The sequence below is a fragment of the Orcinus orca genome, chromosome X (genome assembly GCF_937001465.1).
Source record: "Orcinus orca chromosome X, mOrcOrc1.1, whole genome shotgun sequence".
Taxonomy (NCBI): Eukaryota; Metazoa; Chordata; class Mammalia; order Artiodactyla; family Delphinidae; genus Orcinus; species Orcinus orca.
Window position 1 is genome coordinate 97,218,592 of NC_064580.1, and position 15,896 is coordinate 97,234,487.

General features: G+C 43.2%; 1 protein-coding gene across 4 annotated transcripts in view; it reads right to left on the minus strand.

Moving 5' to 3' along the window:
* Positions 1-4,899: 4,899 nt before the first annotated feature.
* The window catches only part of DCX (doublecortin), a 338,315-nt gene continuing 327,318 nt past the window's right edge, over positions 4,900-15,896 (minus strand). For all 4 annotated transcript variants that reach the window (XM_049704493.1, XM_049704492.1, XM_004281546.3 and 1 more), the window contains one exon: positions 4,900-13,326. In XM_049704493.1, coding sequence (XP_049560450.1) covers positions 13,270-13,326 — 57 coding nt within the window. In that variant the 3' untranslated portion in view covers positions 4,900-13,269. The remainder of the gene's footprint in view (positions 13,327-15,896) is intronic.

The window sequence follows — 15,896 nt, forward strand, 5'->3', positions numbered from 1 at the left end:
TGTGTTATCATTACTGTCTCCCTTAGCTAGACTTGGAGCTCTGTGAGGTCAGGGGCCATGTCTGTTTACCCCCTAGGGCCCAATACAGTGCCCAGCATGAAGCATGTTGTATGTTTGTCAGATGAATGAATCCCGATTTCCCTTTGCAACGCGGTCTTCATCCACTCACTCCCCTGCCCTCTACACCCCTCCACCTCACTGAAGGACTTTCTGATCCCCAGATACACTGGACGTGGATCAGACCCTTTGCCTTTGTGCATACAGGTCTTTCTGGCTGGAAGGCCCCTGCCCCCGCCCCCCAACTTCAAACAAACTCCAACTTGTTGAAGCCACGGCTCAAGTTTCATCTCAGTGAAGCCCGTGCCTGAAGGGGACCATTAAAATAAAGGTTTACTCTAGGCAGGGTAATTCTTAGCTCATTCTTCATCATTAATGCTTTATTATTCTAACTCCAATATCTAGCAGCCTTCATTAGCCCACCCCAGCAGTCAGACTGCCCCTCCTCTGGGATCTCCCATCTCCTTGCAGCACCTCCATCATGGCGCTTGCCCAAGGTTTTGGGTGATGGTTTTTTGTTTGTTTGGTTAGTTGGTTGGTTTAATTTAGTTTAGCTTAGTTTTGTTTTTTTTTTTCCTGGAGGAGGTAGGAGGACGTTGTGTGACCTTAACCCTCCTGGCTCCTTGTAAGGGGACCTTGGCTCATTTCTTCAATTAAAATGAGACATAAATTCTGTCCCCTCCCCCATCCTTTGTCCCCTCCCTGCTAGTGTGTCCACTCATTACTGAGACAAACCAGGGCTGCTTCCCTTTCAGGAGGCATCATTTTTCCAATTAGCCTTTGATTGGAAACAGTACCATTACAGCTGGGCTGCTTTTAGTGACTGCTGGTGATAGGCAGCCTGGCCATATGGAAAGACCACTGGCCCAGGAGTCCCCAGTGCTAGCCCATCTCTGCCTCTATCCAAGTGTCTGAATGGGTAACTTCCTTTCCTTCCCTGGGCCTCAGTTTCCTCCTCTTCTGAACGATGAGGAGTTTGAATGTAATGTTTTGCTACTTAAAGTACGATCCGTGCACCAGGAGCATGGAGTATCTGTGGGTAACTTGTTAGAAATGCAGAATCTGTGCCCCACCCCAAACCTTGTAAATCAGAATCTTCTTTTTAACAAGATCCTCAGGCGATTCAATCCACAGTAAAGTTTGGGAAGCGCTGGGAACTTCGCAGATGAAAGAATCACTGAGGCTCTTGTACATAGTTTCCCCGGCCACTGTGCTGGAGCCCTAATCAAGTGGGACTGGGATGGGGCCCCAGAACTTGTATTTGTGACAAGTATCCCATGTAACTCACATCCCTGAGGAAGTTTGGGCAACATTGGACAAATGGTTTATAAGGGCCCTTCCACCTTTGACATTCTGCAATTTTGTGTGCAACTGGTTCACTACTGAGGATAGTAAATAGTGGTACGTAATGCAGACCCCTAGGACTTACCCTTCTTTAAACTGGGTATTTTTAGAAGCATCTAGGGTTGTGCAGGTGGGGGGTGGAGGGAACGAAGAGGGGTTACAACAACTTAAGCCAAGTCTTCTTGATTGGAGAAAATCAGTAGCCTCCGGGGTTCAAAGAGAAATTACCTACTTACTCAAGACTGTCTCCTTGAAGCAGGCTTGATACAATCAGACTACCTTAAAGACCCTCTTGGAGCATTGAAAAGGGAGGATTAGAGATAGATGGGGCAGCGTCTCTTTCACACTGGCGATGGGATCGAGGAGACGGGGCCGGAAAAGTTGACAAGGAAACCTGGGGAAAAAGCCTCTCCCGGAAGAGAGTCACATTTTCCAAACCCTCATTGAGGATGTGTGTCCTGACAAGGGATGTTTTCCCATTTGTTGAGTGTATTTATATAAAAACTTTAAGAAAGGTCTAAAAACGAAATCCCATTTAGTTATATGTTTAACAAATCACCTTTATTTGGAAAAAGAAAAAAATTACCTAAGATCAGGACGGCCCTGGAAAGTCCAGGATAGGAAGTCGCCAGTTTTTCTCCATGTTGGGATTTGTTTTTCTTATAAATATGCCTTAAGTTCCGTTGCTGGTAGGTTTTGGCTACATCTGAGATTTAGACAGGTGGAGAAAATGTGGAAGGGCATTCAGAGGGTATTTTTCTGGGCAGAGAAAGAAGGGTAGACTCTGTCAGCAAGAGTGAAGTGTGAATGAGCACGGCACAGCCAGAGCCCGAGTCAGGGGAGGAGCTGGATGAGAAGGAGGCTGCTGAACTGTCCAGAGCAGAGGACCAAGTCTGGGCACAGCAGAAACTAGGACAGAAGTGCACAAGTCGGGGCTTTCCCTTTTTCACATTATCCCATATACCCAGTCCGGCCACCAGATCCTGATGCTTCTATATCAGTAGCTCCCTCCTCTCTACCTCCACTGCTCTGGCCTTAATTCAGGTTCTTTTCATGTCCCCATCTGGACTCTTGCAACAGTTGCAAAGATCCATTCTCAATACGTCTTTACATATGCAAGCTTGTTCTCAAGCTTGAAAAGGCCGTCTTTCTTCAGAAAACTGAATATAAAGAGATCTTATCAAAGTTAACAGCCTAGTTCTGCTGGGCAAGATGCAAACTGCTCTAATTCAAACGGCCCATGAGCTCCTGTAGGCTACTTAGATCCTCACTGAGTCCTGGTGAAAAGGAAGTGGAATTCACAAGAGCAGGGGTTCTCAAACTAGACAGGTTCTCAGAATTCTCCAGAGAGCTTATAAAAACAGGAATCGCTGGGCCCTACTCCCCCAGTTTCTAATCCGGTGTAGGACCTGAGGATTTGCATTTCTGGCGAGTGCCTGGGTGGTACTGATGCTCTGTGAGCACCTTGAAGGTAGAAACCCTGCGTTATCGCTATATCCCCATGGCCTTCGCATAGGGTCTGGAGTGTGGGAGGCTTTCAGTAGCCACTGTTGAAAGAAGGAAACCATAAAAGAGAGAGAGAGAGAGAGAGAGAGAGAGTAGTACTCCTAGGAAGAACTTCCTTCAAATACCAAACACCTTTTTTCTTTCAACTTAGCTCATACTGGTTTCTCCATTTCTCCATTCTTTTAGTCTAAACCAGTGGTTGCCAAACTTCTAGAGTTCACAGATCATCCAATTCTAAGAAGAAAAGAAATATCGATTTGATCTGAGCCTCTCCTAGGTTTACTCACTTTTTCATTTGCCTTGTTAGGACATTAAAAGACAAACACACACGTGTCTTCTACCATGACCAACATTTCATAAAAGAAAGAGTATTTTAATAAGAAAAGTGTTAAAAGGCTATGATCGCAAAACAAAAGATAGTCCTTTAAATGGAGTACATTTCTTTCTATGAAAAACCACACGATATTTCCTTAGTTTTCTCTTTCCACCATAATCTGGTGAACGTTTTATTACAGATTACCATTAGGTGCTGTACCAGCATTTGGGAACCACTGGTCTAAACCCACCCAAACTATAATTCCTCCCAGAACGCTGTGTACGGGGCCTATAACCTTGCCACCTCAGGTAATTTTTGGTTCTCAGGGAGGGCCATTTCTCATGCTATTCCGTCTGCTTGGAATGCTCGCTGCCCACCTGGAAAGCCCTTAATCTGTTCTCAAATCCTGCCAGTTCCGTGATGTTTTCCTGACCTTCATCTTCCTGGGACATTAATTGTACCACACTTGGTGTTTCCACAGCACTCGCTCGTTTGCACTGGGCTCATTTATTAACAGGTCTAGACTAAAACTCCTGGAGTCCTAAGACCAAGACCTCGATCTCGCAGATACCTTGGCAGGGAACCTGGAACATAGTCATTTCTCCAGAGATGTTTTGATAAAAACCATGAAAAGGAGCCGGACTTGATCTGATGCGCAATAGACAACGATCATAAGTTCCTGGTCAGAGGAATGACACAATCAAAATGATTCTTTAGAAAGATTTTACTTGCAGTGGAGACCAGGATAGACCAAGGTGGGAGAAAGTGACATCATGAGAAATCAGTGATGAGAAGGGCCTGATGATATTGGGAATGAACACTGGCCTGGACAGTCTTGTTGTTGTATCTAACTTTTCTTTGGATTAGGAACACTAAGAAGTCCTCCCCATATACTTTCATTGTCTCCACCAGAGTGATGGTCACGGGGCTAGTTGATAAAATACTGTATGGAGGAAGCATCCGCAATCATCTTAGTCCTTGCAAATACCTAGGCTGCTGGCATCTTTGCTTCTCCAGATACAGGTCAGATGGGAGCTGTAGGGTTGGCCTGCACAGTGAAGTTGGCCAAACTGTTTTCCAGGATCTCCGCCTCCTCTTTCTGTGCCGTTTCCTCCCTCCCTCTCCATCAACCTCTTCACAAGCCCTGTACCTTGTGTTGTTAATGAAACCCTATCTGAGAAAAATATTCAATTTATCACTTACGCCTGAAGGTGACATGATACGTAGGTGTTCCCTCTCCCAGAGAGTAGCTGCACATCAACCTACGGAGGGAGAAGAGCTACACTGTCCAAGGAATTGCAGGCAGCAGGTAGAGGTATTTTCAAGGAACCCACATGGAGTCTTTCTTGGGCCACTGAAATCACAGTACTAGAAGTGACCACCTATGCCGTTGGCACAGACTGACCTTGGCCAAAGCATGGTAAGCATAAAGAGTTCATTTGATTCCTGCTCAACTCTGGAAGGGAGATCTGAGATCATATATGTTGCAAATGTGCTGTGCTGTTAGTTACGGTGTTTCCATTATACATTGATCCTCAGCTTCCTCATCTATAAAATTAAGGGGTCAGATAAAATATAATATAAGTTATAAGTTTTTCTGCCAGCTTGGAAATTTTGTGGTTATATGATCATCGGTTCAATGCTTTAAAAAAGAAAAGAGAGAGAGAGAGAGAATGTCAGCCAGAAATATTGAAATCAAATTTTATTTTTGGAAAATGACATTACACACATCTTGCAAATGTACACAGAAATGAGAATGAAATGAAGAACAGAGCTTGAGAGCCAAAATGATTGCAAGAGCAGCTCCGTGGCTGCCCGGTGTTGAACGCTGTGAATCCGCAGCACTCACAGTTCACAACACGTTACACACATGGGGAACTTCTCTAGACTTTGAAGTCCTCTGACCAAAGAAAGCCCTCATCAAATTGCGGAGGGAGGAAGAGGGATATTAACAGGCACAGGAGATGAAAAGGGTCCGCTCCAGCTGGCTTACATGGGCCTCGCCAAACCTACCAGTCCAAGTGGGAACAGCAAACCATAAAGGAGGATGCCTTCTTGGAACACTGCTTTTGAATCACAGCCTAAGAGCGGGCTAGGCATTGCGTGGGAAACCAACAGCAATGCGTATAAACCCAGGTCCTTGTCTTTTCTGGCTATAACTATTCTAAAGGGGCAGCTAAAAATCCCTAAATATCTACTGTCTTTCTCTGTTTTCCTTTTCTGTTTTAAAAATAGTTATTGGTCACTGGTCAAGCAGAGCCTTCTGAGGACCTCTGAATATTTCAAAAATTCTGCAAGGATAAGGGACATCTTTGTTCACTGTCTTTAGATGATATGTGATTCTGAGAACTATTCAATTCTGCAGTGTCATCAGATGGCCAAAGAGGCTCCCAGGTTGCCATGATTTTTATGCAAAGGGGAGCCGGGTCTTTGATCACAATGCCAATCCTTGGGAAATGGTCAATAACTACTGAGAGAATGTTGAGAAATATCTCCCCCCCCCCCTTTTTGGTTTGTTTGTTCTTTGCTGACTTGACTTGGCAAAAATTATTGGCCCCTAAATCAGTTATTTACAACCGTAAGACACCTGGGAGCAGCGGGAGGGAGAAGGCAAGGGAGGGAAGAGGGACCACAAGGAAGAATATATTCTTTTCAGAGGTTAAAATGAGTTATTTAAGAAATGTGATGTACAATACCATGCATTTACTCTCCAAAGCTAGTCACTAGCAAGCTAACGGCTCTAACACTACAACCACCAATTACAGCTGTTTTGCTACAGTAACTGAGTTCTAACTACAGCTATAGGGCAGAAAGGGTGGGCTGTTTCCATTTTAAACTTTCTCCCTTTGAAAATGGCCATAAAAGCGTTTTCTGTACAAGTTTAATGGCACAAAAAGGTGACCGAAAACGTTTTAAAGAACTTACCACACATGAGAGATGTGAAATTCAATCAAAACATGCATTAGTTGTGTACAAGTCATAAGGGATCATTGGCTTCAAGCTGCAATGTATTACAGGACCGTACGTTGGAGACATTTTGGTATAACCTCTTACTTGCTCAAATCCCTTCAAGAGAACTTATAAAGAAACGGCATTGGAAAGGGCATTCCATACGGCATCGCTAAGCAGTGACATTCCCAAGGGCTGTGCACCCTGCTGAATAAATTAGAACCTACAAGATGGCTTCTTTAGTTCCATTAATTACTCTTATATGGACTGCCTGCACAGGATCATGAACAGTTGGCGTCAATAGTAAATGTTTAGGTGGATTTAGTAACAGAAGGAAAAATACGATTCAATTATGTGACTATTTCTTTTTATATTATGGAATTGCTAAATACCCTTAACATTTAACCCAACCCCAATTGCCTATCAGTTTAACTTAAAAAAATTCAATATTTGGCAAGCCTTATGTGTATAAGGTTATTATAGAGAGCTTATTGTGTAACAGTAAAACTTTAAACAAATTGTTCCCCCACCCAACACCAAATGACAGGAGAAATTACCTGTGGTTTCTCACTATATTGTATTGCAGCTTTTAAAGTTATGAGCAAATTAAACAAAATCAATTCATAGTATTTAGCTGATACGAATTCATAGGTGGATTCTGTTCAGCTGATTATTTCTCTGAGCACACTTCACTGCTCCACAAAATGGTGGACTAAAAGGAACCACAAAGTGTTCTGTACAATGCCTGGAAGGCAAAGACCCAAAGATACGTGAGTTATAGGGAAACTGCTTGTGAGGATCTGCTTCGGGGAATTACAACTGAAAATGTTGAAGAAAGGGCCAGGATCGGATTGATTCCCACCAACAAACTTCTAACGGGACTCAGGTAGGATCAGGGCTCGTTGAGTCTGGAAATAACCTCTCATCACCAAGGCAAAATCACAGGGCTAAGAAGAGGCATATGTCCAACACCTAGATAAGGAGGAAGGAAAAAAATTAAAAAGGGAGAGAATAAAAGAGAGAAGAATTGCAGAGGACAAAGGAGAGATGTTTGTACTGTGGAAAGAGAGCGTGATAAAACAGAGTATAAAACTGAGAGCAAATATGGTGAAGTAGAGAGAGAAAGAAAAGACTAAGAGATACACAGGGGAGGTAAGGTAGAGAGCGGCAAAAAGCCATTGATTTCCTCAGGTTATTAACCCATAAATGAAAAGTTCCAGTGCCTCTAAGTCTTTGTCTTAGTTTACAAGATGTTTGCTCTGACTTCTGTTGTGCTATCTGTCCTCTCCCAATTAGTCTGTCGTTCTCATCTGGGGCAGGAAGATGCCTTAATTCCCAATGAGAATTCCATACTCCCCTAGCCCCGGGCGACCAATGTAAGACAAGACTGCTTCTGATTCCAGAAGATGTTGAAGCCTAAAGACTAAGGAATAAAAAGTTAGGCAGTTAGAAGGGGTAGGGGCTCAAGAGTCTTGTCATATGATAACCAGTGTCGCACTGCCTAGGCCACAGTGAGAGGCCTGCTCGGATCCGTAACAGAAAACAAGCAGGAAGAAACACCAAGAGGCTAAGTATAAAGACCACACTAGATCTTTGAGGATGGAGATAAGCTTGGGGACCAGGGTGGGAGAGACAGAAGAGGAAGTCACCCTCTCCTGAAGAGACAGGAGGAGCAAAATTCTTTAGCCAGACATACTGAAAGACCGGCTGATGGAGAAGGAGCCTTCTGGTCTCTGAAAAGAAAAAGTGGAGGGGGCTGGGAGAAGCTGTCAAGTCTCAGTCCACAGTAGGTGGCCCGCTGGAGCCAGTGCTCTGTGCATTTTCCTCCCTAAGGATGTATCTTGGCTGCTGTATGGCGAGAACCTCCAGCCTTGTATCTACTAGGGAAGTGACTTCTGCTAGCCAGAGGAAGAATAAAATTGGGAATTCATTTTTAAGCAATGATTTGTGTTCTCTTGGTCCATGATCATAGTGCTTAGGGCTGACTAAGGGTAATCCATTGAGGGTTAACAGCACTGGACTGGGTCTGGGCCACCAGAAGCCAGAGAAAATGCTGGAGATGTACCTCCAGCCAAAAGGTAGGCGAGAGGAATCAAGGCAGGATTCTTGCTCCAGGTGGTCACAACTACGAAGAAGAGGAAACCCTGCATGGAATCACAGAACAGTGGATGAGGTTACATATGGGGTCTCCTTCTTGGGCAGAGGCAGAAGTGTGACAGCCTCAAAGTTTCATACCAGGAGAGGGACCTAGGAAGCCCAGCAATTGCAAGGCTCCATGGCTACACAGGAGGTCTCAGGTCACTTCCGGCATATCAACGGCTAGGCCTTTATTCTATCTAGTTTCCTGGTACTAAAACATAGGACTCTAACCCCTCCCCAGTCCCAGATGAGCTTCAAAACAGTGATGGTTTACTTAGGAAGCCAGCCTAGGCCTCAAAGCCAAATCTCTTAATGCAATGAAGACAATACATGAGTGAGGCCTGGTCTTCGAAATCCAAGTGGCCCCATGTGGCCAAGGACAAGTTCCAATGTTTTCTTTAAAAGAAATATCCATGCTTTTTATTCCCATGGCAAACTGGACAGTGAAGGAGGTCATTCAAACCCCACCGTCCCAGTGCATCAGTCTGGGGAAGTCTGTAGGCATAGATGTTTTTGAGGTGCACTGAGCTTGGGGAACATTCTCATCAGTGTGCTGGAGCTCATCTTGGAGAATTGGGCATGCTTGTGCCCTTGGTAGATGCATTTTTAAAAAAGGATAAGCTATTTAGAAAAAAATCTGAGGGGGAATGGGGACATGTCCATCCAGAGTACTGAAGGGACTAAGAAGTAGACACAATTTTGTCCAAGGTAAGCACTGGATTGCTGGTCTAAGACTTGGGTTGGGTGATTCAAAGAAGGATCTAGAGGCTCAGACCCCTTCTTCTTGCCTTCTTCTGATAACAACACATCTCCTTTGAGGTTCCTTGGTTACTTCTGATTGAGGAGGAAAAGCAGGAAGGAGACAGAATTTCCTGAGGAGTGGGGTAAGCCCAGAAGGAGGTCTTTTGGAACTCAACTAACGAATACCTAGTTCCCAGGAAGAACCTTGCTGTGAGGAAAACTACGTCTTCAGACCTTGTTGCCCTGGTTTCTGCCATGGAAGGCCACAGGAGCAGTGTACACAAGAAGATAAGTATGGTGTGTAGAGCACATAGCTTGCTATTTTAGTGCAAACACAAGGAGTCAATGTTTAACATCAGCCAGGGTACATTTCAGTCCCAAAGCCCCTTGCTTATACCTGGAAACTGTCCCCATCAGGGCAGGATGGCTATGGGGACATTGTGGATGAGGGCAACCAGGGCAAGGTCAGGTTATTTTCTCTAGTTTGTCTCACTCCCATATTTTAAAAGAAATCATTGCCAGTGAATGATAGCCACACTCATTTAAAAAAAATACTTCAAAGTCATCTCAGAAAGTCAGGATGAACAAAGCTATTATTCTTCCCTCCCTTCCTCTCTCCCATCCTTCTTTCCCCTGCTCTAGGAACAAGAAACATTTCTCTCAGCCTACAAAGACCAACCAGTATGAGATGAGATGAAGTGAGCCGACAGGGGACACCAGTCTTCCCCCATCCCATCTGAACAGGGAAGGAGCTCCGGGGGCTGTTCTGAGGGCTCCTCAAGGTAGGGCAATGATCCCCTGTGTTGGATAGACAAGGTCAGCAACCCCACTGTTCCTGTTGGTCCTCAATGCCTCCTTCTCTTTGGGGACATCTGCAGTCCATGTGGATGGGAACCATGTGAATATAGGGAGAAAGAGCCGTATTAGGTTGCTGGGTGGATTTCCCACTGAGATCAGGGCAGCGGCACATGGCTCCAAGATGCAACATGACCCTGGGAAAGAATTCTCAGGAGCCTAGTGGAAGGCAATACAGTTCAGTGGGAAAAGGCCTTGGAATAAGAGCCAGGAGATGTGGGTTCTAATCCTAGCTCTGCCCCTAGCCGGCTGTGTGACCTTGGGGAAATTACTTTACCTCTGCATCTCCGTTCCTGGCCTGAAAACGAGGAATTTGGAGTAGATGATATGATCTTAAGGTTCCTTCCAGCTAGAAAACTCTATGATTCAATCTAGGCTAACACTAAAGTCCTTAAGGACACAAAGCAGTCATGCTAATGGCTATCCTTTCCAAAACAGTGAAGAGAAAAGGAACTTTTCTCTCAATTTACCCCTAGTTAACACTACTTAGGAAGTTGTTCAGCCCAGCCCCATATATACATTTTCCCTTTCTTTGTCCCTATTTCTATTTCTGTAAGGAAGAAAAATCAGGAGGTAGGAACAAGCAACAGATGGATTGTGTGTGTGTCTGTGTGTGTGTCCTAGAGGGAGGGAGATTGGGGCAGGGGGAGTGGCGGCAAATCCTTGCTGAGTAACGTGCTACTTGCTGCCTGTGCAGAAGGTAACACAATGGGATTTTCGTAGTAAAACTGGGTTGGATAAAATTGAGAACTAATGACAGGGGTGAAGGTGCTCAGTAAGAACCAGATTTCTTTTTGCCTTGAAAATGGGCCAATTTAAAATGCAATTGTTAAAGGCTTGAATTTTGAACTATACCAAACTCCCCTAAAGTGGCAGTACAGAAACATTTCCTTATAATTGATTTTTTTAAAGGTAGAAATTCTATTATTTTTTTAAAAGGTAGAAATTCTATTATTATAGAAGACAGTAATAGGAATTCTTTGATTATTATAGAAGGTTGAAAGATCATTCTAAAGAAAATACGGCCACTGAATATTTTCTAATGGTACTTATGCCACAAGCAGGGGAACAAGGGAACACTCAGAGGTGTAGCATGGACATGAGGAAATCTGAGTTTCTCCTCTGGTCCTGCTCTCTACCAGTAGGTCATTTGGCTGCCTCAGCCTGCATTTCATCTTAAATTGAAGGAATTGGACTAAATGAGATCTGGGGAAAGACTGTGGGTGAAATCTTTGGGGAATCGGGCCTGCAGTTTAGAAACAGACCTCCTACCACTCTCTACATCCTCCAACCCAAGTACCAATTTTTCCCAATTAACTACAAATTGCTCTGGCAGGCACTAAGCAAACCTTGAACTTCTAGAAAGAAGTAGGGGCTAAGTACAATGGGCTTCTTAATGGTTTCTAACAGCCTACAAATAAAGGAGAGGGGCAAAAAGAGATTCTCATAATTTTGGGTTCTTCAATGACCAGTTTTACCAGGAATCAATACTACCAACATCTGGGCTTTCCTTGAACCAAAACTGTTTTATGTAGCTAAGGACACCTGAAGCTTGTCTAGGGGCATCTGATCTACCCCTTCCATCACAAGTTTCCTCCTACCCAGTGCACATCAGCAATGCCACCAAGTTGTCACTGATCCATGTCGGGGTGTCCTGTAATATCTCCTAATTATGAAGCAGCTGCGCGCACACACACACACACACACACACACACACACACACACACACACACACACACACAGCAAGCTCATTCTAGTTAAAGTGGAGGAACAAATGCAAGTCATTCAATAGCCAAACGGCAGCTTGGCTTCAAATGCTGCGCCTTTCCAACTATCTGAACAATTACAAAGAAATAAGGACATCTTCATATCTGCTAAAAGCAAACACAGAACTGGCATGCATGGCTTTCACTTAATTCAGTTGCCTTTGCTATTATGGGCTATGATTACAGACAAAAAGCAGTGTTATGAACCTGTACCTCAAAGACTGAGAACTATTTCAAATGATCAGTCCTTAGCAAAGAGAAATCCTTTCTAGTGTTAAAAACAAGTGAAAGGACTCTCTGTCTTCAGTATGAAATATCAGGATTATAGATAAAAAAGAGCTGCTTAAAATATGCCATAACATTTCATTTAAAATATAATCAGAATGTCTGGTCCACATTGAAATTACTAATGTAAGCATAACTGTTAAAAAGTTATCAAAAGACTGATTCTATTGAATTGGCCTCTGCTATTCATTTTGTTTTTTCCTGGAGGTTTCTGTTTGGCAGTGACAGCATGATTTCTAAACTACGTTATTCTTCTGCATTTTTTTTTTGGTAAATTTTCTGCATGTGTTTTTTAGACAAAAGAAAAATCACCAGTTTATAAAAAAGGAGCCTGAAGAGTTTGCTCCTGAAATATAGACACGAGGTTTTATAAAAAGGATATTGGTTTCTTGCTATAAAAAGCGACCGAAAGGTGTCAGACCTGAAAACAAATTCTCACAGTGTTTTCAGTGTTAGCTGTTGACAAGGCATTCAATAGAACAGAGATAGATGGATACCGTACGGTTTGTGTTAGACAGCCTCCTAGAGGAATCAGGTATATGGAAGCCGCTCACCCCCAACTCTTATTAATTGCTTATTGATTCTAAATTGCCCCAGTGGAGATGTTGACAAGGAATTCACTGTGCTGTATAAACACTACTGAAATGTCTACAGTGTTTTCCAATTTTGCCTGGTTTCTTTAAGGTAGCCCTGCACCGGGGTCCTAAGCATCTGGTGTCAGAATGACAAGTTGCTGGTGTTTCTCTCTCCCCCTTGACAGCCAGAATTGGCGCTAAACAACAAACTGGGGGTTCAGTCGGGAGTGAAGAGCCAGGCTGGGGAGCTGCCTTGCCGTCTTCCAAGGATCCTCCAGCATTCTTGAGATGGGGAGACAAGGGGCACTTGTATTTGTCACTCTTGGATTTGCCAATGAGTTTTCTTCCCCCCCACACACATCTTAAGTGCCATGTATGTAAACAACTTTCTACAGAAGGAAGACTGTCATGTATGAGCAAAGTGAGACGGGGAAAAATAATGCAGGCGCCTAAGTATTCAATAGAAAGGTCATGGACTAGCACATTTCGCATCCTTGGAAAGTTACCCCAAAGGATGGTTATCAATCTATCTCTTATAATTGGTAACTGTGGATCAGTGGCCCAGATGACAAATCACAGGAAAATAAACCCAACATATTACAGTGTGTTTTTAAAAGTAACAACAACAACAACAAAATAAAAACTTGAAAGCACCAATAGCCCTGTTGGACACTTGAGCAGAAGTACCCTATTGTAACGGTAAGCTTGTACTCTGGACTCTGAACATTCTCCTCCTTCACATGGAATCACCAAGTGAGTCTGAGTCATCCAAGGACAGAGGCAGGTACAGGTCCTGTAAGAAGATAAGAGATAAAGTTAACTCTCCTATTCTTAACATCTTGGGCTCTGGAATGGGCAAGATTATATGGATGCTTTTTCAAAAACTAATAATTTCTATAATTTTTATTTTGAAATAATTATAGATTCACAGGAAGTTGAAGTACAGGGAGGTAGCCTTGTACAATGTACCCTTCATTCAGTTTCCCCCAGTGGTAACATCTGCAGTTTTCCACGCACTCGTGTGTGTGTGTGTGTGTGTGTGTGTGTGTGTGTGTGTGTGTGTGTGTAGTGTAGTCCTATGGGACTTTACCATATGTGTATATTTGTGTGACCATCATCACAGTCGAGATACAGAACTGTAGCCTTACCAAAGGGCTCCCTCGTGCTACCCCTTTATAGCTACATCCACCCCTACCCCATTCCTAAGCCTTGGCAACCAATATTCTGTTTTCCACCTCTACCATTTTGTCATTTCAGATGTTATACAAATGGAATCATACAGTATGTTACTTTTGGGGATTGGCCTTTCCCATCAGCGTAATTCCCTGGAGATTCATCAAGCTGCTGCCTTTAACAGTAGTTCACTCCTTCATATTGTCGAGCAATATTCCATAGTGTGGATGTACCACAGTTTGTTTAACCATTCATCGGTTGACGGGCATGTGGGATGATTCCAATTTTAGGCTATTACAAATAACACAGCTATAAACATCCATGTACAGGTTTTTGGGTTAACATAGTTTTCACTTCTCTGGGATAAATGCTCAAGAGTACAACTTCTAAGTTGTGTATTATTGCATGTTTAGTTTTGTAAGGACTGCCATGTTTTCCAGAGCGACTGTACCATTTATATTCTCACCAGAAAAGTATTAGTGATCCAGTTTATTCACATCCTCACCGGTATTTGGTGTTTCCACTACTTTTTATTTTAGCCAGTCTTGTGGATTTGTAGTGATACCTCATTGTGGTTGGTTTTTTTTTTTTGCAGTACGTGGGCCTCTCACTGCTGTGGCCTCTCCCGTTGCGGAGCACAGGCTCCGGACACGCAGGCTCAGCGGCCATGGCTCACGGGCCCAGCCGCTCCGCAGCATGTGGGATCCTCCTGGACCAGGGCACGAACCCGCATCCCATGCATCGGCAGGCGGACTCCCAACCACTGCGCCACCAGGGAAGACCTTCATTGTGGTTTTAATTTGCATTTCTCTGATGACTGTGACGTTAAACATCTTTTCATGGGCATAGTTGACATCTATAATTCCTCCTGAGTTCAACTGAAGAAACAATTCCTCAGAAATGTTTCTTCATGTCTTTTATTCATTTTCTAATTGGATTTTTCTTATTGTTGAGTTTTAACAGTTATTTTCATATTCTATATATGGCTTTGGTTAGATATGTGGCTTGCAGTCTGTAGCTTGTCTTTTCATAACTTTTGCATGGTCTTTGACAGAGCAAAAGTTTTTAATTTTGATGAGGTCCAATTTATCCAATTTATCATTTTTTTCTTTTATGGGTTGCACTTTTGTTGTCAAATCTAAGAACTCTTGGCCTAGCCAAAGATCAGAAGATTTCCTCCTATGTTTCCTTTCTAAATGCTTTACATTTACATCTATAATCCATTTTTGAGTTAATTTTTACATAAGATATGAGGTTTGGGTTAGGGGTCATTTTTTTGCCTAGGGACATCTAATTGCTCCAGCACCATTTATTGAAAAAGCTATCTTTCTTCCACTGATTGACTTTTGTACCTTTGTCAAAAATCAGTTGTGGATGTATATCAGTTATGGGTTCATTTCAGGCCCCCAGAGAGCTGCCAGGCCCTGAACAAGTGGCTAACCCAGAAAATGTACCCCATCACCTAAGTCCAATTTATTTCTTAATGCTTCCAGTTCCCACCAGGAATTAGGATTCATGGCTCCAATAGTGCCCCAAGCCTTGTCTGTGTCTTGGGGAGATGGGATGATATGGCATTGTTTTTTTCCCACCGTTCCCAGAGCTCTATTTGGAGATCCTTGTGATTACTCCTGGACTTACTTCACCCATTGTCTAAATCAGAGCTTTTCAAATCTCTCTCTCCATCTCTCTCTCGCTTCTCTTTTAAATTCTCTATTCAAATGAAATTTTTCTTGGAAGCCAAATATATGAAATAAATAAAAGTGTAGTTGTTTTGGTTGAACCAGACGTGGGGGAGGCAGAATCTCACCCATCCCCAAATGAAACACAGTTTGAGAACCACTGTTTTCATTTACATTATCAGCAAAATACTAAAGGAAACTGGAAATGTTAGGGTCAAGTCTCTGGATATTTAAGAGACTCTCTTTGGTAATGGAAACAGAGAACTTCAGTAGCACATAGCCCAAGAAAATTAGAGAATGCAGCTTCTCCTTGAGGTAAAGGAAAAAGTGAAGATGAGGAAGGGGGACAAGAATGGGGAGGAGAGGGACTTACTTATCTAACACAGAATGCTTTTTGCTGAGAAAGAAGGGGCAGGAAGTCTGTTAGGCCGCTTAGAATGGAAAGAGAAGTAAAGTGTATTCAGAAACTTGAGGTCTTACTCCTGGTTAAGTAGTACTGTGACATTGAATA